The 26,505-nt window shown below is 35.8% G+C and overlaps 1 protein-coding gene across 1 annotated transcript; it reads left to right on the forward strand.

Annotated features, from left to right (window-relative positions):
* Positions 1 to 24,139, forward strand: LOC123551066 (ATP-binding cassette sub-family F member 1-like). The gene is made up of 21 exons (XM_045339729.2): positions 1 to 238; positions 3,304 to 3,384; positions 3,927 to 3,965; positions 4,766 to 4,913; positions 5,251 to 5,321; positions 6,418 to 6,534; positions 7,044 to 7,144; positions 7,559 to 7,644; positions 7,891 to 8,030; positions 8,656 to 8,804; positions 9,290 to 9,373; positions 10,014 to 10,138; positions 13,001 to 13,113; positions 13,443 to 13,617; positions 14,008 to 14,082; positions 15,795 to 15,865; positions 18,929 to 18,961; positions 19,728 to 19,799; positions 21,099 to 21,260; positions 21,720 to 21,792; positions 22,647 to 24,139. The coding sequence occupies exons 1-21, from the start codon at positions 98 to 100 to the stop codon at positions 22,820 to 22,822; spliced, it is 2,232 nt and encodes a 743-aa protein (XP_045195664.2). The 5' UTR covers positions 1 to 97; the 3' UTR covers positions 22,823 to 24,139.
* Positions 24,140 to 26,505: the final 2,366 nt, after the last annotated feature.

Consider the following 26,505-nt stretch of genomic DNA (forward strand, 5'->3'; position numbering starts at 1 on the left):
ACGTGTTCGGATTTTACGGTAGGAAGTGACACATGTTGCGAAATTTGTCGAAATTCTAAAAATATTTTACATTATTTAACGTCATATTTAAATCACAATGCCGAAGAAAAATCGCGGAAAGAAGAAAGACGATGATTGGAACGATGAGGAGACAGAGAAAAAATTGGAAGAAAAAATGAATAACTTGGGAACAAATGACGATGACGAAGAGGTCAAGGAAGAAAAGAAATCAAAAAAGGTTTTCACTTTTTTACTACCATGAATGATCTCATGAACTTGTCTGTCGCTGTTTTTTTTTATTTGTTGCTGTGCCCATTATGTTCAGAGCTTTTCCCCAAATATAATTTGTGAAAGACAATTTTACAACACAGAATGTGACATTCAAACAATATCATATCGACGATAATTATTCCATATGGAAGTTTTCTGTTGTTTTGGGGCTGAGTGTTATCCTGACAATGGTCTTTCAGTGCTCCAGCTAGCTAATTTTAGCAGGGTGCATCGCCCGTTCTGAAATTTGTTCTGCCCTGTTGCCCCGCCAGGCACCCTGCCCGTTTTACAACCATTCCAGAGCTTCAGAAATCTGCAAATTTATTGGTAGCCTATTGGGCTACAAATGTTTTTGTCTGGTAGCCCGAACATTTAAGTTTATTTGGCAATGGCCATTTATGTTTATTTACTATGTGCTTCTATACTACAGTTGGGTGGAATGATTAAATTAATATAGGGTTTTATAATTTTAGCCATATGCACATTGATATAAATTCTGTTCTCTAAAATAGCAATTATCATTACTCATTTTTCTCCTTCTTTTTCTTTTTAAAAGATAAAACTACATGTATTTAAACTGAGAAATCTTCTCCTGATAATTATTGCAACATGGCAATATAAAAAGAATGCGCCAATCAATTTTTATAAACTTGCAAATTCTTTAGAGCAGTATGAATTGTAATTTATCTCAAAATTATTTAAAGTTGCCATAGTTCTGTCTGATTCTAAACATCTTATAATGTCTAGTTTAACAAAAGGACTAGAACCGCGTACATAACGTCTTTCAGTTTCTTGGCACTGCATATTCACTTACCCGAATTTATGTTTGTCCGAAATTCTCTGTACTTGCCAATGTTTGCTAAATCAATGTCGATTTTTTGCATGTTAGGCAAGTATTTAAATTGAAAAAGCATAAACTCAGTGTAAGCACTAAACTGCCTAAAAATCAAATGTCTGTTTCTGATTACTTGATAAATATTGAGGTCAGCGAAATCGAAAGTACACTTTGGCAGGTGGCGGTAAAATGACATAATTTTAAGACTGGTTTGCATATTGTTGTGAACAATACCGATTATCGACTTTGACGTTATTGGATCAGTCTAAAATCTCGCGTGCACATGTTTTTGTAAACATTCGCCTGCAGTTACGATAAAACAGTTAATTGCTTTGCAGATTGTGACCATTGATTGTGACAGTAGGTGGTAAGATAATTAATGCCTCGGGCGTGTATCTCTCGATAAACAAGGGGATTAAAGACAACTATCAAATTTATGTTTGAAGACTAAATTATTGATTTCCGGGCTAAGCAATATGGAGTTTCAAGGTAGCCCGGCAGGCACGCTCTGAAAAAATTGAGTAGCCCGACAGAATTTTCTGGTAGCCCCCGGGCTCCGGACATGGGATTTCTGAAACCCTGCATTCATTTCCTTTTTAGCCAGCCTTCCCTTTTTTGCCTCAGTGGTTATAATAAACTGCTTTATTGCACCTTTTTGTCGAGTGATACACGCCGGGAGGCATTGACATAATTGGCAAACAATTACCTGCTGTAATCGGCACGATTTAGTCTGCTACACCAGCATTAAAATCACTGAAGCTTATAGTGTTAAAACAATATCTAACCAGTCTGAAAGTTATCTTGATTTTCGCGCCGCCTGTCAAACTACTTCGTTTTCGGTCACGGGTTTAAATGTCCGTTTACACACAATTAAAACTTAAGTCCAGACAACAGACATTTAAATCTAATTGATAAAAATCGACCACAGTCAAATTTAAATAGGAAAATTCTTTATCTTGATCATTTTAAAAGTTTTTGAAATCGAAAGTAGATTGTCGTCTGCTGTATAAAATTGCCGATTTTTCGTGAACATTTCTTTGAAATTAGTTTAATAAGATGTAAGGACACTGTAAACTTTAATGTCAGATACTATAAAATGCTGTTAAACTGTCTTTGCATCATAATAATTTTTCAAAAATATTGATTAAAAATGAGTTTTTTGAAAAGTGTAACCATACCTGGATATAAAATTTTGGATACCGGAATACGTTCTATTAGAAGTGCTAAACTTGCATTTAGTCTGTTGTAAGCTAAAAACTTTGCCTTATTTCATTTATTTAAGTGAAAGTTTAAACTTTATCTTCCATATCTTACATATATAAATTTATAAATATCAAGTACATGGAAAAGATGTGTTCTGAAATTTTAACAAGTAAAATGGGCCTAAACAAAAGTTATTAAAATGTTATAGCTACAGAAATGATTTCAAGCTTTTATTTCTTTTAACACACAGATATTGTTATTAAATAAACAATTACAAAGAACAGGCCCAGATTCAGGGCCAGGCCAAGGGGGCCTGTGCCCCCAGTTGGCTGAGAAGTGACCTATACTCATCAAAGATGCACCCTACTGTTTTGACAAAAGAATATTTTTTTCTCAAAATTTAGACCCAGAAACGCACCAGAGGCCACCATTTCGTAGGGGGAGAGCCCCTGACCACCCAATCAAGAGGAGAGTAACATACCCCTGCAATACCTCAAAATTTAGACCTAAAAATGCACCAGAGGCCACCATTTCATGCCTGTATTTCAAAAAAAATTTGGAACTGCCAAGTAAAATACAAACAGCAGCATTCTTTGTATATTAGAGATGACAAACCTAGCCTATCAAAGCACAAAGTATGCCTTATACCATGCCTAAAGTGTGCCTTATACATGTATAATGCCAAAAGTATGCAAAATACCTTGCCTAAAGTATATGGTAAAATGCACCTAATGCATGCACCAGTTACAATTTTCTGACAGGGGGCAGGGAGGGGGTGGAAGTTTTCATCATATCTCTGCCTGAATACCAATAAATCTGGCTGTTCTTTATTTCGTTTAAAATCCACTTACTAAAATAATGATATTTTGACATTTTCTAGCTTTTATTTATAACTTCCCAGTTATCTGTCTGTCATCACTGTCAAACCCTTTTCAAACCTAGTTATAACTGCAGTAATTTAGTAAAGTAAGATGTAATTTTGTTTGTTTTTGCAGAAAGATAAAAAGAGTAAGATCAAGAAATTAGCAGAATTTTTAGCAGAGGAAGAAGAAGAACCTACCGTTGAAGAAAATCAGGTTTGGATTTACTTTTGTGTTTAGTGACATTAATGTCATAATTATGTAATGCAATGGGCCTGAAAGAGTTTAATAAATTCAATGTGGAAAGTCACAAATGTGATATTCTTTTTATCACATGTTAGTTTTTCCTGTCGAAACATCAAAAATTCTGCTTTCTTTTACTATATAAACAAGTCAATTTTACCAACGTCTCCTATACGATAAACGACGTCAACGTCAAAGCTTTGTTACAGTAGTGTATTATCATTTTTAAGTAATAGCTTTATTACACCGGTGACCCCCGCAACTTCAAACACATGATAAATGCATGTATTTGCAGTTGCAAAAACATGTTAGAAATTTCAAACTAAACTGAAGGTGATAAAAAATTAGTGTAATATCATTATGTTTTGAAGATTTTAGTATGACTGCTAAGTTCCCAAGACCATGTCATTTAGACAAGAACAGCTTCACGGAAAACCGTAAAAGATTCTTTAACCTTTTTATTGCCATTTTAATAGGTAATTGATGTTACAGGTATCTTTCTTATTATATTTCAGCCAGAGAACACTGCTCCAAAAGGGAAGAAAAAGGGAGAGGTAATGATCAAATTTCTGATTTTGATTTCTTAAGAAAATATTAAGATGATGGTTGAGGTTCAGTTCCCAATTTCACAGAAGTACTCAAGTTTGTTAATTAACTTAAGTACGTTAATTTGCTTAAGTTTTTACTTTTCGGAAGCGAATTAATGTACTTAAGTCAATTAAGAAGCTTAATTACATGTATATTCATGAAGTCTGGGCCAGTTCTACTTGCAAGCTTCACAGTGACAGTATGTTTTTTATGTGGATTGAATTTTCAGGTAGCATACGTGGCTGAGTGGCTATGGTTGCTGACTTTGTATTACTTACCCCTCACTACCTTGGCTTCAGAACCTCACTTCAGGTGTAGAATTCTTTGTGTGACAAAGCCATCCAGTTGGATTATGGAAGGTCAATGGTTCTAACCAGATGCTTGTCCAGAGGGTCACCTGTTGGTTTTTTTGACAAAAGCCAAAAAGTTGACATATGACCTAAAATTGATTAAAATGACTTAAAACCAAAAAACAAACGGAATGAATTTTAGCATGAGCACAAGAGTTTGACCTAAAATACCAGTGTATACTTCATTTTGATCAATAACCAAAGACAGGAAAAAGGGTATTGAGTTTTTAAGTGTTTTGATTTTGTTCATAATTGATAAAAGCAACTTTGGTGCTCTTTATCTTAGGGCTATTTTATAGAAGATTCTGTCTCATTATTTGAAAATTACATGTACATGTAAGTTTGCATGTTCACATAGAATCTTAATTGACTACAAAAAAAAAAAGAAATTTCAGTACTTGCCTAACCTTTTACAGAAAAATCAGACAAATAAACAAGGTGTCAAAGGCAGAAGAGATGCCTCCCCAGATGAAGAAGAAGATTTCGATGATAATGCTGATGATGAGCCAGAAGAGATGGATAGAGATATGGCAGGACAGAATGGCATGGAGGACGAAGCTGCAGGTTTGGTCCCAGTATTGCTGATTATTTTAGTACTGACTGAAGTTTATGTAAAATGTTTGGTTTGGGGTTTTTTTGGAAGTGTAATGAAAAAATCTTAGGTATGATAACTAAAATGTGCAAAATAGGTAATTAAACTCCAAATTTTGCACATTCATTTTGTAGCATCTTTTACAATTTATCACTGCAGTAAAAAACGCAAAACAATAAGATATTATAATGACTTTCACAATTTTGCAAAACTTTTTTTAACAAAAATCGTTTGGCAGCATAGTCCTTGACTAATGATTCACAAAGTCTAAATGTGTTATTTGTAAAATGTTGGCTGCAATGTTTGTAGATGAAGAAGAAAAAGTAGAGACAGTGAAACCAAAGTTGAGTAAAAAAGAATTGAAGAAGCTGAAAAAGCAGGTATGTCGTCGATGTATATAACTTTACATTAGCACAGTAAATCAGCAGAACTTTGGTATTTTTAAAGGGGGGTGATCTTTTTACAGAACCCATTCCCAAAAATAATTTGGAAAAAATGAAGCGCAGTCCAATTAATTTTTTAGCTTAACTGCGCATGATGTTTCCATGGTGAGCTTTGAGGACCTTTTAATGTCTGTCATCCATCAGTCATCCACAATGTTTTGAATATCTCCTAAACCACATAGCCAGTTTCAGCCAAGCTTTACCCTTACCATGCTAATTTCTATAATGAATTGTCCATCTTCCAATTCGGACAGAACCATTAACTGTTAAAAGGGGTGCTTACCAAAAAGATACTGATTGAATAGCGAACAGTGCAGATCATGATCAGACTGCATGGATGGGCAGGCTGATCACGATCTACACTGGTCGCAAAGGCAGAACCTATCATGACCAGCATGGTAAGGGTTAAATGAACTGTTTCTTGTGTGGTCCACTTTCAGATTTTTTTGCAATATTCTGACTGCCATGGCAAACAAAAGAAAAAAATATCTTCTCAAAAAATCTCTGGCCTTATTTCAAAATAATTTCAAAGCAATGCTTTGGATGATCATCTGCCAAATTCCTTAAATTGTTAAAAAATGGCTCTAGAAGGGTAAGGCTAGTTTTCTCTATATTGCTATATGAAAAAATAATTTCCTTATGAAGGTAATGGCCATTTTCTTAAATATTTCACACCGATTGCTTTGGGTGACCCTCTACTAAATTCCTTCAAATTATTTTGATTTGTTTAAAAACAGCCATCATAGGGTAGGCCTATTTTTCTGTATATGGAAAACTTTGAAAATCTCTGAAACCGCTATCCCTGTTTTATAACAATTTTACAAAAATATCCATATTTAAATTTCCCACAGACAACATTTGCCATGCTAGTGGATCAAACATGCACCCTCTATATTTTCACAGTTGGAAGTTTGAAGTGGGCATTTAACCAGTAGGACCTAAGATAGTTAATTTTAATGAGTACAATGTATCATTGTATGAGTAAAGTATTAAACCACCTTTTAGGTATAATATAAAAGGTTTTTTATTTCAGATGGAGTATAACAAACAGTTGGAAAGCTTGGATCCTAACAGTATACATCAGTTCTCAGTATCCCAGGCGGAGAAGTCGGCTAAAGCCGCTGTATTAGAAAACCAGATGGATATAAAGGTTGGTTTAAATATTTAAAAGAACTGTAGTTTTAGGTCTGTTTCACATAACATCATTTGGATAAAATTTGTCTTTTAGGAGGTGTGGGGACTTCCTATGACTCCTACATTTGAAGTTTGATTCAGAGGTTCAGCTGACTTAGTCTGCAGTGTCTACACATAAAGATATCTCAAGTTGGTCTCTGCGGCAGGGTCTTAAAATAAAAAGATGGTAGTAGGATCTTTTTAAATGTATAAAATATCTTCAAGAATGTCAGTTTTATGGCCAAAATATATTTTTAGCTCAACTATTCAAAGATTAGGTAGAGCTATTGCACTTGCTCATTCGTTCCACGTCTACAGCAGCGTCTGATTTAATTTTTTGTTTACAATATAATGTTAGAACAGAAAAAAGTAAAGTGATGAATAACTTATGTTCGCTTTTCTGTCTTGAATTTTCTTCTAAAAAAGTGCCTGTTGAAGGCAGTGATTAAACTTGCATTTGTAACCTGTTATAAATATCTGTTCTAGGTGGAGAATTTTTCAATATCAGCACGAGGAAAGGATCTGTTTGTAAATGCGAGTCTTTATATCACTGCAGGTCGGAGATATGGTTTGGTAGGACCTAATGGGTAAGTTTATAATCCTAGGTTATTTATGTTATTCTTTAACTCATAGATCATTAAAAGAAACAAAAACCCTGTAAAATAATAAACATGTTTTCTTGACATTATTGCTGTCAGAAATCATCCAGTACAATAATTCTGATAGTGCTGATCTTGGTACAGTACACTTTACTGACATTTGGCAGCAATCAGATTTGCTGTAACCAAAAGTCGTTTTCTGGTTTGTGCAATTAAAGAAACTCTTTCTTTACTCTAAATCTTGTGTAAAAACAATTGATTGGTTCTGAATGTTGGTAGCTAGAAGACATTAAATACCTATGTGAAGTTTAGTCTGTGAAGTACTCCGCTATGCTCCAGTATATAAGTTAAAAGTTGCAAAATGCTCGTTTTTCTTGAATTTAATTATTTGCTATATTTCAGGCATGGAAAGACAACCCTATTGAAGCATATATCAGGTCGTGCCCTCAACATTCCACCAAATATAGATGTACTATACTGTGAACAGGGTATGGTTGTATTTGCTTGTTTGATGTAGCTTTAACAAATTCTGTAATTTTCACCATATGCTAGTGGATGTTCTTTAATGTCATCCTAAAATTCTGAAATGGGAAGTTTAGATAATTATTGTGAACCAAGAAAAGCTGCTTAGAGCTTCTGTAACATATTATTCCTTTTTTATATACAACATATTGAGAGAGACTTGCTTAATCCGGGTAAAGTTTCGCTCATAAAGTGATTGTTTCCTTCATCAGAGGTGGTAGCGGATGAGACGCCTGCTTTAAGAGTTGTCCTTAAAGCTGATACAAAGAGAGAAGCACTTTTAGAAGAGGAGAAAAAACTTGTCAAAGAATCGGATGCTGGCAACACTAAAAACTCTGAGAGATTAAATCAGGTATGTTAGATAATTGCTGTTTTTTAACCCTTACCCTGCTAAATTTCTTTAATGAACTTGTCCATCTTTCAATTTGGAGAGTACCATTAACTGTTAAAAGGAGGTTCTTACCAAAAAGATACTGACTGAATGGCGAACAGTGCAGATCATGATCAGACTGCACGGATGTGCAGGCTGATCATGATCTACACTGGTCGCAGAGGCAGAGTCAAATCGTGTCCAGCATGGTAAGGGTTAACAGGAATTTAATGTTATTCATACTGCAGATGTATTTTGCTTTCAAGTATGGTACAGATATTCACAGTGACTTGGTGCTTAACTTTTACCCTGCTAAATAAATTTCTAAAATGGACTGGTCCATCATTCAGTTTGGGCAGTAACACTTATGATTCAAAGGGGTGCGATCATGGTCTGCACTGGTCGCAAAAGGCAGAATCACTTGCCGCCAGCAGGCTCAAGGTTAAAAATGGAGGAAATACTATCTTAACTCTTGATTATACTCCTCGAGCAAAGATAAAACGTGTTTCTCCAAAAAACAGAAGTTAAATTTTACCTGTGTCACTTTTTGAAAGTTTCCGTTTTCATGGTTCGTTGAAAATTTGAATGTATTGTGTGTTTTTTGCAGGTATATGAGGAATTGCGAGCTATTGGAGCAGACGCAGCTGAACCAAAAGCAAGAAGAATTCTTTCAGGTCTAGGATTCACAGTCGGCATGATGGAACGTCCCACAAAAAGTTTGTCAGGTGGTTGGAGAATGAGAGTATCATTAGCAAGGTGAGTGTTAACCCTTACCCTGCTAAATTTCTATAATGAACTTGTCAATCATTTAATTTGGACAGTACCATTAACTGTTAATACTATGGGTGCATACCAAAAATATACTGACTGAATAGATGTGCAGGCTGAATTGATCTACACTGGTCGCAAAGGCAAAATCAGTCGTGTCCAGCATTATAAGGATTATAATTTATAGTCTAGAGGTATGATGGGTATAAAGCACAATGGCACAGTATAACATAGGTATTTGTCCATAGTAACAAGTTTCCAGTATTAGTAGAAATACTCATTGATCTTGACAGCCAAATATCTGACTAGTTAAATTACTCCAGTCCATTGTAGACTTTGCAGTTATAGGTTTGAAGATTTATGCAGATCTTTACACTGCCTTTTTATAGAGAAGTTTTTTTCTTCTCAAAACAAGTAAAAAACAGTGATATGGAAGTAAAAATGTTATTAACTTCTACATATCTTTATTTCAGAGCTCTGTTTTTGGAGCCTACATTGTTAATGTTAGACGAGCCTACAAATCACTTGGATCTAAATGCTGTTATCTGGCTCGATAAGTAAGTCATTTATCCAGATGTTAATGTGTTGATTAATTTTCCCCATACAGTTTTTAGAAGACCATTATGAGAGCCGTTCATGCTCCACCTCTGGTCTGATTCATGTGCTGCAGTTGTCAGATAAGTCATGCCATGAGAAAACCAACATAGTGCGTTTGCGACCAGCATGGATCCAGACCAGCCTGCGCATTCACGCAGTCTGGTCAGGATCTGTGCTGTTGGCTGACTGTTTCTCTAATTGCAATAGGCTTTGAAAGTGAACAGCATGGATCCTGACCAGTCTGCACGGATGAGCAGGCTGGTCTGGATCCATGCTGGATGCAAACGCACTATGTTGGTTTTCTCGTGATGTGGCTCAAATTTTCACTTCAAACAAATTGTAATGGTATAATGTCCATAGTAGTATTAGACAGAAATAGAAATGGCTTGCCACACCTCTTCCCACACCTGCCAAAAAATAAAATGTAGTAACAGTGTGATATTTTCAATTTAGAAATAAATAGTTTGTGTTCTTGATAAGTGTTCATGCCCTCTGCAAGTATTTCATGCATGGGTCATGCCTGCAGTGGTAAATCAGATGTTGTGTAAATAGAATACTAGAATCTGAGTGTTGCATTTTTTCATCTAAACCATTTTACAGTTACCTACAGACATGGAAGAAAACTTTACTTGTTGTCTCTCACGATCAGAGTTTTTTGGACAATGTGTGTTCAGATATCATACATCTGGATCAGCAGAAGCTCTTTTACTACAGAGGAAACTATGGTAAACTTCTTGTCGTAATTGATAGCATGGGACACAATTACTTCCTTGTCTCTGACATGGAATCACTTGCCCGCACACGCCTGAGGGTTTGAAACCTCTCTCTGGATGTAGAAATTTTTTTCATGTGAGGAAACCATCCAGCCAGTTTACAGACGGTCGATGGTTCTACCCAGGTGCACGCTGGTGTCTGAAATAATGCTGGGAGGGACACCTCTACCATCAAATATGACCCATGACGGTTAGTGTAACATTAAACCCAACAAAAATTACTTCCATACAGTCACTTTACCCTGACAACATTTTAATTCTTGAACTTCCATAAGCACTTTTTTAATCCTCCGCCGTGGCGGAGGGATTATAGGAATGGTCTGCGTCCCTCCTTCCGTCCGTAACAAAATCGTGTCCGGTCCATATCTCCTAAACCCCTTGAAAGATTTTCATGAAACTTGGGTCAAATGATCACCTCATCAAGACGATGTGCAGAACCCATGAGTCAGCCTTGTCGGTTCAAGGTCAAGGTCACAACTCAAGGTCAAAGGTTTGAGCCTGCCATTTTATGTCCGCTCTATATCTCATGAACCCCTTGAAGGAATTTTATAAAACATGGGTCAAATGATCACCTCATCAAGACAATATCATGCAGAACCCATGAGTCAGCCATGCGGCTCAAGGTCAAGGTCACAACTTGGGGGTCAAAGGTTTTGAGCCTTCCATTTTGTGTCCGCTCTATATCTTCTAAACTCCTTGAAGGATTTTCATGAAACTTGGATCAAATGATCACCTCATCAAGACAATGTGCAGAACCCATGGGTCAGCCTTGTCAGCTCAAGGTCAAGGTCACAACTCAAGGTCAAAGGTTTGAGCCTTCCATTTTGTGTCCGCTCTATATCTCCTAAACCCCTTGAAGGAATTTTATCAAACTTGGGTCAAATAATCACCTCATCAAGATGATTTGCAGAACCCATGAGTCAGTCATGTCGGCTCAAGGTCAAGGTCACAACTTAGGGTCAAAGGTTTGAGCCTTCCATTTTGTGTCCGCTCCATATCTCCTAAACTCCTTGAAGGATTTTCATCAAACTTGGGTCAAACGATCACCTCATCAAGGCAATGTGCAGAACTTATGAGTCAGCCATGTCAGCTCAAGGTCAAGGTCACAACTAAAGGTCAAAGGTTCGAGCCTTCCATTTCGTGTCAGCTAAACCCCTTGAAGGAATTTTATAAAACTTGGGTAAAATGATTACCTCATCAAAACGATGTGCAGAAATTATGAGTCAACCATGCCAGCTCAAGGTCAAGGTCACAACTAAGGGTCGAAGGTTTGAGCCTTCCATTTTGTGTCCACTCTGTATCTGCTAAACCCCTTGAAGGATTTTCATCAAATTTGGGTCAAATGATCACCTCATCAAGAACTCATGAGTCAGCCATGTCAACTCAAGATCAAGGTCACAACTGAAGGTCAAAGGTTTCAGCTCTGTATCTCCTAAACCCCTTGAAGGATTTTCATGAAAATTGGGTCAAATGATCACCTCATCAAGACGTTGTGCAAAATTCATAAGTCAGCCATGTCAGTTCAAGGTCAAGGTCACAGCTAAAATCAAAGGTTTACCCTGTCACTATCCATAGCAGTGGCGGGGGATTTAGCTGTCTTTCAGACTGCCTTGTTGCCATTTATCATGTGTTCAGGTGTAAAAATTAATAATAAACACTTGAAATGACAAAAGCTGGAAAGTCACCATATGACCTTAAATTGTGTTGGTGTGACGTTAAACCCAACAAAACAAGTAATATTCTAACACGACTCGCATTAATTGTTATATAAAAATATAGCCAACAGCCTATATATGAATCTTAGATAAATTTGGACTGACTGATACATTTGCCCCCTACGATTGTAACATAAGAGATTCTACTTCTGTTCCATTACATATGAATTATTTCAGGGCCAGACAGTTAAAAACAACATTTCAAAAACATAATTATGATAAAAAGTCATACTGACTTATGTGTAGGGCCGTAAAACACGTTTTGATCTCTACGAGCGAATTAAATTAGCTCAATTATGATTCAGCGGTGACATCATAAATGTATGACATAAAGTTTGGCGTCATAATGATGTGATGTCATATAAAAGTTAAGCACAGGGTCAACTACTGTAAAATCATTAAATTTCGTGGGCATGAAATTTGGTGGTTTTGGTCAAAACGGCAATTTCGTGGGGATATGAATTCGTGGATTTCAACTTTTGAACATAAAATGAATGGGAATTTTACTTGTTCGTTCGGATTAGATTTTGTGGATTGACTCAACCACGCAATCCATGAAAATTAGTCTCCCATGAATATTAATGATTTCACAGTAACCTAATTTGATGATTCTGTTTATAAATAGTTTGCGAGCTGTTAGATTACTAGTTTATAAATACTTCTCAAAATTCTGATAAAAAAGAAACAAATATCTATACGTTCCATTGGCTATGCAACACTTTCTAACCATGGGGGTAAATTGTAACAGAATATGACCTGAATGACGTATTACGCTGAAAATGTAGTACTGTAAAATGCGAATTATTTGCGTTGTTAGAGTCAAAATAATAAATATGTTCCAATAATTTTATCAGTTAATAAAATATGAGCAGTCGTTCGGATGAGAATAATTAAATCACTCATGCTAAGCACTCGTGATTTAATTATTACGCATCTTAATTCCTGCCCATATTTTATTAACTGATAAAATATGGGAACAGGTTTATTATTTCTTAATTAGAAGATAGACATTGAATAAATTAACAGTAGTTTAATAGTACAAGTGAGTGTCATTTAGACGTTATGTATACATGTGTAAGCCTTTTGTGTCAAATTTCAGCTACTTTTAAGAAAATGTTGGTACAGAAGCGTAAGGAGCAGTTAAAAGCTTTTGAAAAGCAAGAAAAGCAAATAAAGGAGGACAAAGCCTCGGGGAAATCTAAAAAACAGGCTGTAAGTTATTAAATATTATTGCTTTCCAATATATATCTAAATGTGAAGAGTTTCCTATGCCCCTGGGCATATAGCGATTGAACTGTCCATCCATCCGTTTATCCATCTGTACGAACCAATGTGTCTTAGATGATTCATCCTTCAGTCACTTTTCTGAATTATTCAGGAAACTTGTCAGTTAATTGTAGAGCTCTTTGTAAAGAATCCAGAAATATTAATGCTAAAAGTTAATTGACTGAATGTGACCGAAATACTGTAACTGAGAAAAAGTATGCTTAAACCAACAAAACAAAACAAACCTTGTGAAGAGATTGTAAATTTTGATACAGGAATCTAAAGCCAAGGAAGTCCTCACAAGAAAGCAGCAGAAAAATCGAAGTAAACAAGAGATGTTTGTAGAGGACGAGAAAAAGACGGAACTTCTGCAGAAACCAAAAGAATATCAAGTGAAGTTCAGATTTCCAAATCCAGCCCCACTAAATCCACCCATTCTTGGTATATCAAGTGAGTGAAATGCAGTTATAGATCTTGTTTCAGAATGATTAAATGAAGATATCTTATAAACAGGAAATGTAATCTTGTATCTGTTTATGCTTAAAGGTGGTAGTCAAATAGCAATTGTGCCATATATCAATTTATCCATAATTTCTAATCATGACCATAAGTGTAACCTGTGAAGAGATTTTGAAGATACTTTGCACAACTGTTCAACACTAGTAGTTAACCAACACATGCAGTGCTAATATGGTCATGGTCACACACAAAAACTCACTTTATCTCATTATTTTTTTTATCAGTATTAAAATTTTTTCGAAAGACAATTTACATTGAAAAAAAATCAAAAAAATTCTGTGTCATCAGAAACCATTTAAGCTTATTATATATATATTACAGATTGCACATTCAGTTATGGTAGTGGTCAAGTGCTGTTTAAGAATTTGGATTTTGGTATTGATATGAACTCTAGAGGTAAGTGAAGGATTTTGGTATTGATATGAACTCTAGATTTTGGTATTGATATGAACTCTAGAGGTAAGTGAAGGATTTTGGTATTGATATGAAGTGAAGGATTTTGGTATTGATATGAACTTTAGAGGTAAGTGAAGGATTTTGGTATTGATATGAACTCTAGAGGTAAGTGAAGGATTTTGGTATTGATATGAACTTTAGAGGCAAGTGAAGGATTTTGGTATTGATATGAACTCTAGAGGCAAGTGAAGGATTTTGGTATTGATATGAACTCTAGAGGTAAGTGAAGGATTTTGGTATTGATATGAACTCTAGAGGTAAGTGAAGGATTTTGGTATTGATATGAACTCTAGAGGTAAGTGAAGGATTTTGGTATTGATATGAACTCTAGAGGTAAGTGAAGGATTTTGGTATTGATATGAACTCTAGAGGTAAGTGAAGGATTTTGGTATTGATATGAACTTTAGAGGTAAGTGAAGGATTTTGGTATTGATATGAACTCTAGATTTTGGTATTGATATGAACTCTAGAGGTAAGTGAAGGATTTTGGTATTGATATGAACTCTAGAGGTAAGTGAAGGATTTTGGTATTGATATGAACTCTAGAGGTAAGTGAAGGATTTTGGTATTGATATGAACTCTAGAGGTAAGTGAAGGATTTTGGTATTGATATGAACTCTAGAGGTAAGTGAAGGATTTTGGTATTGATATGAACTCTAGAGGTAAGTGAAGGATTTTGGTATTGATATGAACTCTAGAGGTAAGTGAAGGATTTTGGTATTGATATGAACTCTAGAGGCAAGTGAAGGATTTTGGTATTGATATGAACTCTAGAGGTAAGTGAAGGATTTTGGTATTGATATGAACTCTAGAGGCAAGTGAAGGATTTTGGTATTGATATGAACTCTAGAGGTAAGTGAAGGATTTTGGTATTGATATGAACTCTAGAGGTAAGTGAAGGATTTTGGTATTGATATGAACTCTAGATTTTGGTATTGATATGAACTCTAGAGGGAAGTGAAGGAATTCGATATTGATTTGAACTCTAGAGGTAAGTGAAGGAATTTGGTATTGATGCAAACTCTAGAGGTACGCGAAGGATTTTGGTATTGATATGAACTCTAGAGGCAATTGAAGAATTTTTGTATTGATATGAACTCTAGCGGTAAGTGAAGGATTTTGGTATTGATATGAACTCTAGAGGCAATTGAAGGATTTTGGTATTGATGCAGTATCAAGAGATAAGTAAAGGACTTTGGTTTTGATATGAACTCTAGAGGTAATTAATGTATTTGGCCACTTAGTTAAAGAAGAATTTTTTCGTGCCATTCCATATTATTTGTCATGTATGAAAGTCATTATGTTACAAAAGAACATCTTTTCAAAATTAAAATTTGCTGAAAAATGACATTCTGTATTTGTTATTCTTGTAATTTTCCAAGCATTTACTAGTTAAGTTTGATTTTTTTTTGTTAGTGTGTAATTTCTTAAAAAGGAGAGTTCATGTCTTAAGAATTTGAAAAAAGCAGTTTTCCCAAAACTCCAGCCAGATGTTACTTTTCATGTGTATGACTAGCCCCAGGTGATAATAGCACTTCATACTTACGAATAATGTACAGAAATTCCAAATTATCTATGCAACAGCAACAAGAATGTAGGATTTAAACATGGTGAAAAGTTTCTGTTCTTATAATAATCTTTATATTTTGCAGTTGCAATTGTTGGTCCCAATGGTGTGGGTAAAAGTACATTCCTGAAGCTACTGGTAGGAGACTTGGAACCTGTAAGTTGTTTTTGAGTCGGCTAAAGGCTGAAAGCCTTTTGACGAGTCCTTGCTGTTCAGCGATTCTCTAAATGGACCGAATAACACGTGAAGGGATGTAGTTCCATTAGATTTCTCAAACTTCAAACAGTTCACTGCATGAATGAAGTTAACTTGTGTCAATTCCCTTTGCTATGACCAATATACGATGTAGTCTGTCATATTTATGACTTGTAATTGTGCAATACTCGAATGTAACTCATTTAGCATAAATGTGCATTTTAAGAATTGCGCAGGCTTACAAAGCTTGGGTAACATCCAGCGAAAGACAAAAAATAGTTCCACAGGGCTCCAGATAAGATGCGTATTAGCGTAAATTACGTATAGAAATAATGCAAATACGCATGTCTAATAATTTCTAAGCGTATAAAAACGTATATAAAATTACAGAAACGCACACAATGCTTTTTTTAAAAACAAAATCTGAATCGTCTGGATGCGTTAGGTAACATAGCCGATCAGCCTTAATTCTCCCACATTGAACGTAAACACGCATCGTATGATTTCTATAAACTTTGCGTGGGTTGAATTTTGCAGTCAGTAAACGGATAAATTATCGGAAGAAGAAGCTCTTACTGGTTTGTTTAGTTACTATTGATATTAAAAATGATTTTAATTCTTATTTTTCGAGAAATAAACAAATCGGCGAAACATTAAATTGTATTTTCTTGTAGTTTTTGAAATCGAAAGTAGATCGTCTATGTTTGGCTGCTTTCACGAAACGAAACAACTTTTTTATGAAAAGATTTAAATAAGAGGTAATTTAACCGTAAACTTCAATGTCAGATACTGCCAATTGCTGCTAAATGTCTTCGTATCATCACAATTTGTAAAATATATTGTTGAAACTGGAGAAAAGTGTAATCGTATCCGGATATAATATTTTGAGTAAATATCGAGCTGTGTTATGAAATTTTAAGAAAAAGACTAAAAACAAACTGAAACTGGTAGACTATACTGTCAGTACATCAATCGTTAGCCGACTCAGGCCCTTTAGGCCTTTGATTATTATTTTAATGGCACATTTAAGTTGCGTGTACACTCTGCTGATACATTCTTTGTTTGGTAAAGAGCACTGCTCTTATAGGTCCCCAAAAACTTATAAAGACTTATTATTTTAAAAGACCTCTGTCAGTCAATATTACTGTCATGAGAGGTTAATATTACTTTTAGATAAGTCAACAGAACTAATAATTACGTGACTCCTTGTATAAATTGCTGGTCCTTTGTGCTGTTGACCATTCTGTAGTTTAACACGGGTACCCAAGCTGAAGTAAAAAATTTAGGGGTAAAAAAATATTTGAAATTCATTTCTGTTGTCATGTAGTAAAACACTTATTGCATGCTTGCAGGTTAATAGTCAAAACTATTTGCCTGTGGTCCAAAAACACTTATTGAATAGCTTGAAGGTCAAATTGAATATAGTTTTGACTAACTGGCTGGCAAGCCATTTTGTAAGTGGATATTATTGCATGACTATTTATATAAATTGATGGTCAATAGTTTGTGCTATGGACCCGTCAATAGTTCAACACAGGTTTGTAAGGCTAAAGTGAAAGAAAAATTAGAGAAAGGAAACTTTGAAATTTGTTTCTGATGTCATGTAGTGAATACTTACTGAATGGCTTTCCAGTTAGTAGTCAGAGGTATTTGCCTACTGACCTGCAGGCCATTTAGTAAATGTATATATTGGCCTATATAGAGTAAGTCCATAATTAAATAATATTCACGTAAACACAAAGTTGGTTTTGCTGCCTTAATGCCAGTTAATGAAGACATGTTATGCTTTACAAGGATAGTTTTTCAAAATTAATCACTGCATAAAATTGAAATTACAAAATGGTCTTACATCCATATCAGTCAGGCAATACAAAATAAAGAATTCAGAAATATGCTTTTGTAGGTATTAGAATTTTACTTTTTATGCCCCCGAAGGGAGGCATATAGTTTTTGAACCGTCTGTCTGTCGGTCTGTCAGTCTGTCGGTCTGTCGGTCTGTCCGCATTTTTCGTGTCCGGTCCATATCTTTGTCATCGATGGATGGATTTTCAAATAACTTGGCATGAATGTGTACCACAGTAAGACGACGTGTCGCGCGCAAGACCCAGGTCCGTAGCTCAAAGGTCAAGGTCACACTTAGACATTAAAGGTTAGTGCATTGATGGGCGTGTCCGGTCCATATCTTTGTCATCGATGGATGGATTTTCAAATAACTTGGCATGAATGTGTACCACAGTAAGACGATGTGTCGCGCGCAAGACCCAGGTCCTTAGCTCAAAGGTCAAGGTCACACTTAGACATTAAGGGATAGTGCATTGATGGGCGTGTCCGGTCCATATCTTTGTCATCGATGGATGGATTTTCAAATAACTTGGCATGAATGTGTACCACAGTAAGACAACGTGTCGCGCGCAAGACCCAGGTCCGTATCTCAAAGGTCAAGGTCACACTTAGACATTAAGGGATAGTGCATTGATGGGCGTGTCCGGTCCATATCTTTGTCATCGATGGATGGATTTTCAAATAACTTGGCATGAATGTGTACCACAGTAAGACGACGTGTCATGCGCAAGACCCAGGTCCGTAGCTCAAAGGTCAAGGTCACACTTAGATGTTAAAGGTCTTTTTTCATGATAGTGCATTGATGGGCGTGTCCGGTCCATATCTTTGTCATTCATGCATGGATTTTAAAATAACTACGCATAAATGTGTGACACAGTAAGACGACGTGTCGCGCGCAAGACCCAGCTCCGTAGGTCAAAGGTCCTAAACTCGAACATCGGCCATAACTATTCATTTAAAGTGCCATCGGGGGCATGTGTCATCCTATGGAGACAGCTCTTGTTAAATTGGCTACTCATTCCATAGCAAGATTTTTTAAGAATTAATTAATCCCCAGTTGGTACATTTACAACATTATATGAAAATTTATACAATGTATTTCAATTTGAAAATTTGCATTCACAGATGAATTTTTGGCTATTTGTAGATTAATAACAAAATATGCTACTTTCAATATTTCAGAAAGTGGGAGAGCTGCAAAAGAATCACAGACTGGTATGTTTGCTCGTAGAAAAAGGGCTCTCACTGAATGAAGAATTTAAACTGATAAACTGAAAGGCAGATACTGATAAAAAATTTATTGTATTTATCAGCTGTTATCTGCAAAGTCATTGCAATTATAAAAGATTACTGTCAAGTTTAGAATCAAGGAAAAAGTAGTTACATTTAATTATTTGTCTTTTCTTCAGAATGTTCTTAATATGTCATCCATTACAAGTATAACAGTACAGTGATGCAACAACAAAATGATAACAGCCCTTGCGTCTAATAATTACTTGTCCAGTTTGGCATGTCTAATTGGTAATATCCGGTACTCAGTAAATTATTTGATGTTTACTAAAAACAAGTGTGATAGAGTATAAGCGTGGGTGTCACAAATTTTATCAGAAAAAAGCTTAAATGAAAAATTAGTTACAGTCTCACAGAATGACTTCATGTCATTTGCATGGCTGCCTTGTAAATTAGAGCATCTTCTGTATTGTTTCATTTAAACCAAATTTACAGAAATGTTTTCTTCATGATACAATGAAAACATTTTAATTTTGTAGTTAATGTCAAAATGGCTAAGATAAACCAGTTGTAAATAACAAGTTTTTATCATTAAATAATTGTAAAGAAACGACTTTCAGTATGTTAATGAAAGACATTTGAAAACACAGAAACCTTCAAGGGAAAAAAAAATATTCAAGAATATACACTGAATTAGACTGAAAAAAAAATAGAATTAAATTGGAAATAAACAATACTACCTTTTTTTCAGAGGATAGGAAAATACGATCAGCACTCGGCAGATCAACTGATGCCTGATGAAACTCCCATTGAACATCTGCAGGTATGTAGTTAGTGAAGGGAAATATTTTGCATCTGCAAGTATTTAGTAAATGAAGGGAGGTATTAGTAGGTATGTACTTAGTAGTGGTCAGTAACACATGGGCAGGCCTGTATTTTGCAAAGGGAGGTAACTTACTTCTGCAGATAGGAGGTAATTCACATTGGTTTATTCTGGTTGAAGGATTTTAAAGGCAGTTCTGTACATATTGATTAATCAGATATGGCATTACGTCATTTATCAGGGTAATATGTAATCAAGCCTGGACTCGGCATACGGAAAGGAAAATCATTCTGTGTGTACATTTATAAAAACAGCAACATTGCTTCCTTTGTAAGGTTGAAACATGGCAAAAAAATGACACATGAATTAATTCCAAATACCGGTATTTCCTTGAAATCTGCTTGAAATTTGCAGATGGGCAAATATCTCAAAATTACCCACTGACCTATACATTTTATTCGACCACAAAAAAATTAAATAGATATTAAACTGTGAAAAGTTGCATTAAAATATCTACATTGTAGAAATATTGTTTTGTTTGCCAAAAATTTCTGTCTTTGATAGAATCTGGAAAGTAATGGAGGAGGGAAAATGGGTAATGGTACTTGAATGTTATACAATCTTTTTGTGCCCAAAAGATCATAAAATATCTGTATGATTCTCTTAAGCTAATTGAAAAGTCTTGGGAAATAAAGTGAATCTACCATCATTGAGTTTGTGAATAAGGATATCTCACCCAATCAAGAGAAGTTCTGAGTGACACTGTTTGGAATTATCTAAAACTGAGGTTGCGATTTCTTTATTAAATATTGGTTAGTAATTTGGAGATATTTTTAAGGCATTTTAAGGTCTATATTGCAAAATTCTGTCATTTTCGGACATCAGCGATGCAGTTCAATATCCTGCAAACTTATTAAGCCTTGTTTTTCTTTTTGCAGAGTTACTCCTTTCCTGTATAAACCAGTCCAGATTATTTTTTTGGCTCTGGTGATACATAAACCAGTCAGCTGATTTAATCCTTACCCTGCTAAAATTCTGTAATTGAATTTCATTCTGGACAGTACCATTAACTATTAAAAAGGGTGGTTAACAAAAAGATACTGACTGAATGGGGGACAGTTTAGATCTTTATCAGACTGCACAGATGTGATCTGCACTGGTCACAAAGGCAGAATCAATCGAGTCCAGCATGATAAGGGTTGATAAGCCTGCCCAAAATAAACAGTATTTAACCCTAGTAAAACCAGAGTTGGTTTTTAACTTGGTCTTTTAAAACTAATCTTCCCATTTCATTTACAGAGGAATTTCAATATGGAGTATCAGCAGTGCAGAAAAACGCTCGGTAGTTTTGGTCTACCAGGACATGCTCACACAATAAAGAACAGGGATCTGTCTGGAGGCCAGAAAGCTAGAGTTGCTCTGGCTGATTTGACATGTAGACAGCCAGATGTTCTGATTCTTGTAGGTGTTTCCTGTATTATTTGATATTGTTACATAAAATTTACATGGAAGATCGAGTGTGTGTAGGCCACACGTGCAACAATTTACTGTTAAATGTTATTTGCCAGGCCAGAAGTTTTTCACATAAACAGACCAGTATTGTTTTGGCTGATATAAGATCACAGTCAGTCATACCGACACAAGCTAAACTTCAGATGGTCTACAACTGTGATGAGCACATTGTCCCATTCTTGGAGTCATTTTTGCAAGTCTAAAGAGCAGCAGTTCGTTTCACTTGAACGTACCTTTATCAAATATTTCTTGGAGAAAACAAAAATGTTCCTGTTTACTGCACTAAAAAAAGGTTATCTAAGTGTTAAGTAAATTAAATGTTCTAACCAAAGATTTTGAACTGGTCATTTGATTGTAAAATACAGTTTTCTTTCGGGAAGTTGTTAGAATATTATGATATGATTTCAGGATGAGCCTACAAACAACCTTGACATTGAGTCAATTGATGCTCTCGCTGAAGCCATCAACGATTTCACAGGAGGTAACTAAATAGAAGAAAATTAGAAGTTTATGATTTGTCTAGATGAAAATACACTATACTACATGATTTAAATGTAGGACAAGTACCAGTCAAGTCTTTAAAGTAATAGCTTAATCAGTCACCTACATTTTGCTAGTGATAGATTAAATGAGCCGTGCCATGAGAAAACCAACATAGTGGGTTTGCGACCAGCATGGATCCAGACCAGCCTGCGCATCCGCGCAGTCTGGTCAGGCTCCATGCTGTTAGCTTTTAAAGCCTATTTGAATTGGAGAAACTGTTAGCGAACAGCATGGATCCTGACCAGACTGCGCGGATGCGCAGGCTGGTCTGGATCCATGCTGGTCGCAAACCCACTATGTTGGTTTTCTCATGGCACGGCTCAAATACTTCTATTTTCAGGTGGGTAAAATAATTGAGGCCAAGGCAGAATCCTTAATTTTTTATAATAGTCATTGTTACATTGATTGCAGGAACTTTTAAGAGTATTATACGATATTGTTAATACAAACTGTACTTGGTTAATGTTTTGATAAACTTTCATTCTGTCTCTTTCACTCTTATTAGACCTACTAGATACATTTGACTCAGACTTAAAACTATTGTCCAATATCATCATCCACATTGGAGTCATTAAACACTCTAGTGATAGCTCAGACTTCCTCAGATGTGCCATATTTTTCGATCCAGTGTGAACTATGGAAGTAGTTGAGCCTGCTGTCTTGTTTTGTACCTTTTATGTACAATTAAAAAGAAACTTAAATTTCAAAAGAATTAACCTAAATCTGGAAGTGTGCCCCTTCAAATAGAGCTAGCTATTGTCTTCAATGTCACCAATATTTGTCTGTTTACAGGTGTAGTGATTGTGAGCCACGACCAGAGATTAATTTTAGACACAGAGTGTACTTTATGGGTGGTTGAAGATAAAAATATTAATGAAGTGGACGGAGACTTTAATGACTACAGAAAAGAACTTTTAGAAGAATTAGGAGAAACGATAGCCACGCCAGGAAATGTTGGAGCTAACTGAGAAATTACTTCAAAAATTTAGAATGCCATTTATGTATTCTAATTTGGATTTAAGAGTCTTCATTAGGATGAAATATTCATAAAATCATCTATTAATAAAGTAAATAGACTAGATAGAATGAAGATATATTTTCATAAAATCTGGTCAACAACAAAAAGTTATGTAGATTCTTCATTTCTGCCAAGATACAAATTCATAAGGAATACAACGCCAGCAAGAAGAAACTTGTAAATAACAAGTGTTTTATAAAAAATATCAGAAATTATGCGGACTGTAAATTGTGTTGAAGATCTCATTTATACTATTCAGACTATGAAGAAGACACCTCCACGGACTTCCTATAGGAATCATAGAAGCTTTGTGTGATAAATTATATTATATTGTGTCAGTCAAAATTGAAATGTTTATAATTTTAATAGTTTTTGCATGATTTCCAGTCTTCAGAATTTAAGTTTGTAGAGCGTATGTCTGACAATCCAAAGGTCAAGAGTTGTATTTCCAGTTCTCGGCAAAAGTTTGGCAGAAGGCAACACGTCTGAAGTCATTTGTCCGTGTCTTCTGACTCAGGTGGGGAAGTTGTCAGTTATTTGTAAACAATTGAACATCATGACTTATCTTAAATGCAGCTAAAAATGGTGTTCAAAACTTCTTGTAACCTGTGAAACTGCTGTATCTTTATATAGAAAAAGAACTAGATACAACATTTTTAAGCTGCTCATTGAATGAGCTCAGGAATGTTGGAGGTGCTTTTTACAACATATTTGAGCTGCGCCATAAGAAAACCAACGTAGTACATTTGCGACTAGCATGGATCAAGACCAGCCTGGGCATCCGCACAGTCTGGTCAGGATCCATGCTGTTTGCTTTCAAAGCCTATTACAATTAGAGAAACTGTTAGCGAACAGCGTGGATCCTGACCAGACTGTGCCAATGCTGGTCGCAAACACACTATGTTGGTTTTCTCATAGTGAGGCTCATATTTGGTCCTGTATTTATATCCGCTTATTCATTGCAAGAAAGGAAAAACATTGTAGCTAAATTCAGTTTGTTAGCTGAATCTTGATGTGACACCTAGAAGCTGAAACAGCAGCTCTAGATCAATGTTAACTGGTAACATAGTAAAACAAAAACCTTGATGTGACAAAATGCTATCTGAAATGTATTGAAATAATTACGTACAGGCACATAGAAAAACACAACTGGCTTTCTCTGTATGTTAACTTTTAAGAAAACTTCTAAATCAACCACGTGATGAATAAAACAAGGACATTGGAAATAATATAAAGAAAAAATAATAAAAAGCTTTTGGATGAAAAATTTTCTTTTCTCTTTTTGTCTATAAATGTACTTCATTGATTAAGGGAAGGAGGCATTCAACCGTAACAACTGAGATGCACAATTTCTAAAATGCAGAAGATTCCACACAAAAAAACTGAGATAATAGCCCTTGACTTGGGTCAAAAATTGTCTTAGTTCATAATACATTAAGCGGAATTTACAATATATTGAGCAGTCTTCATGAATGAGGCCACATTTCTTGAGCAATCTTCACAGGATGTACACGACTATAAGCTCATAAACATGTTCAATATCGGGCAAACTTGCTAATAACACTGGAGTTATGGCCCTTGGCTTGTTAAATTGGTATTAATGTTTGTAACATACAAGTTGTAAAACTTCTTAAGCAGTCTTCATGAAACTTTCAAAAAATATTCATGGACACGAGATCTCGGTTAAGATCAGTATGAACAAGATTGCTCCAGTTACACTATGAGTTGCAGCCCTTTATTTAGCATTGCATATTAATGTCCTTTTCCACAGTGTGTACACTAAGAAAGCCACATTCCATTAGAAAAGTTCTTTACACAAAATGTACATGCTTGTACTATTTCATGCATATAGTTGTCTCTGAATCGGTAAAAAGTCCCAATATACATGTATGTTTTCCAGGTCATAAACACATGAGACCACTTTAGCCAATTGTCTCGCATTATGACTGCATTTCTTGAGCAATTTTCACAAAACTTAACACTAGTTGTGGCATCTAGTTCACAGACTGGATAGTGGACAGAACACCAGAATTGTGTTCCTTGATATAATCAGAATTGATCAACTTCCCTTATAGGGTCTTGAGTAACTACTAGTATCTTCTACAAATATTTAATTCTTGTTTATGGTAATGCAAACTAATCTGTTTCTTTTGAGGCAAATTTAGTTCCTCATATATGATGATGTACTTTGCACTGCAAGTAGCTTTATCTTTAGATGGATGTTATCGTAATTAACGTCTGCCAGAGTTACGCCTAATGTGTTGATATAGTGGAATTGGCTAGCTGTCCGCTATTACCATGACGTAGACCCCTTTCTACACGGAGTTGGCTACAGGTATTAGATATTGTGTAGCTGTTCATCAAAAAGAATGCTGCCGTCTCTCAAAGAGTTTCCATGAACACTTTAAAAGGGAACCATTTAAAATCCGTACCTTCAGGAATGAAACGCCCAATGGTCGGAAAGCATTCTTGTTACTGTTTGTGTTCCTCCACATCACGCTCTCGAGTTTATACACGCATATGTGTGTTCGGGTTTAACGTCTTTTTCAACAATTTTTCAGTCATATAAACGACGGTGTCTACTTGTAGCAGTGAGCACAATGCCCAACTTTATAGTGCTGCCTCACTGGAATATCACGCCGTAGACACGTGGCATGATACCCCACCCAGTCACATTATACTGACACCGGGCTGACCAGTCCTAGCACTATCCCCTTAATGCTGAGCGGCAAGCGAGGAAGCTGCTAGTACCATTATTTACGTCTTTGGTATGACGCGGCCGGGGATCGAACCCACGACCTCCCGCACCCGAAGCGGACGCTCTACCACTAGGCTACCGAGGCGGTACATGCATTTCAAGATCATTTTACAGTACTTGTCAATTTGATCCTTACGCTGTTACCGTCTTCATCACTATATCCCTCGCCTCGGTCAGCTTCTGTTGCTCCTACGTCTTAAGTTCATGTCTCTACCTGGCTATTTGTACGGGGGTTATTCAATAAATATTTAGAACGGCTATATAGAACTTTTTCTCGCGTTAAGAACGATTTCTTAAAACCGGTAACATGTTCGCCAGCAGCTGTAATTATTAAAAGAGGCAGACTGCACACAGTACAAAACTAGACCTTTGCCGCGGGACCCAGTCAAGTTTTCTCGTCTTAAACCTGATAAGCTCATTGGCTTGTCCTTTTGTTCAGTCCAGCTTGCCTTATATCATCGCTCCAAACTACATAGTAACGAAGCGAAATGGGTTGCTTGTAAATGTTGTCCCCTTTCCTATCTTCCGTTCCATTTCTGACGTTGGTTGTCTGCATGCCTCAGGAACTTCAATTCATAGTGTAGGTTGTTTCTAAGATCTTCCTTTGCTTTTCTGCGCAGGATGATTGTACTCTTTCGCCAAATGCCGGATGTCGCTCCTGATATCAGCGATTCTCTGGTTATCTTGTTTGCTTGTTGCTCCTTGGTTCGAGGAGACCAAATCGCTCTTAATCCATTTTGTAAATAATCCTTAACATGGCATGTCCCGTATCTGCTGTACCAACAACAGTACTATATGTAACGTTATTGTGTATTCTTCAAAACTATGTCAACGTCTTCGTTTAACAGCTGTTATATTTTATTCCCCACGCTCAA

The sequence above is a fragment of the Mercenaria mercenaria genome, chromosome 15 (genome assembly GCF_021730395.1).
Source record: "Mercenaria mercenaria strain notata chromosome 15, MADL_Memer_1, whole genome shotgun sequence".
Lineage (NCBI taxonomy): Eukaryota > Metazoa > Mollusca > Bivalvia > Venerida > Veneridae > Mercenaria > Mercenaria mercenaria.

Excerpts from the sequence above, each read along its gene's own strand:
- LOC123551066 (XM_045339729.2), top strand. The coding sequence starts at position 98 with ATGCCGAAGAAAAATCGCGGAAAGAAGAAAGACGATGATTGGAACGAT. Across the intron at positions 6,535-7,043 it reads AAAACCAGATGGATATAAAG|GTGGAGAATTTTTCAATATC; the intron begins GTTGGTTTAAAT and ends TATCTGTTCTAG. Across the intron at positions 21,261-21,719 it reads AGCCAGATGTTCTGATTCTT|GATGAGCCTACAAACAACCT; the intron begins GTAGGTGTTTCC and ends ATATGATTTCAG.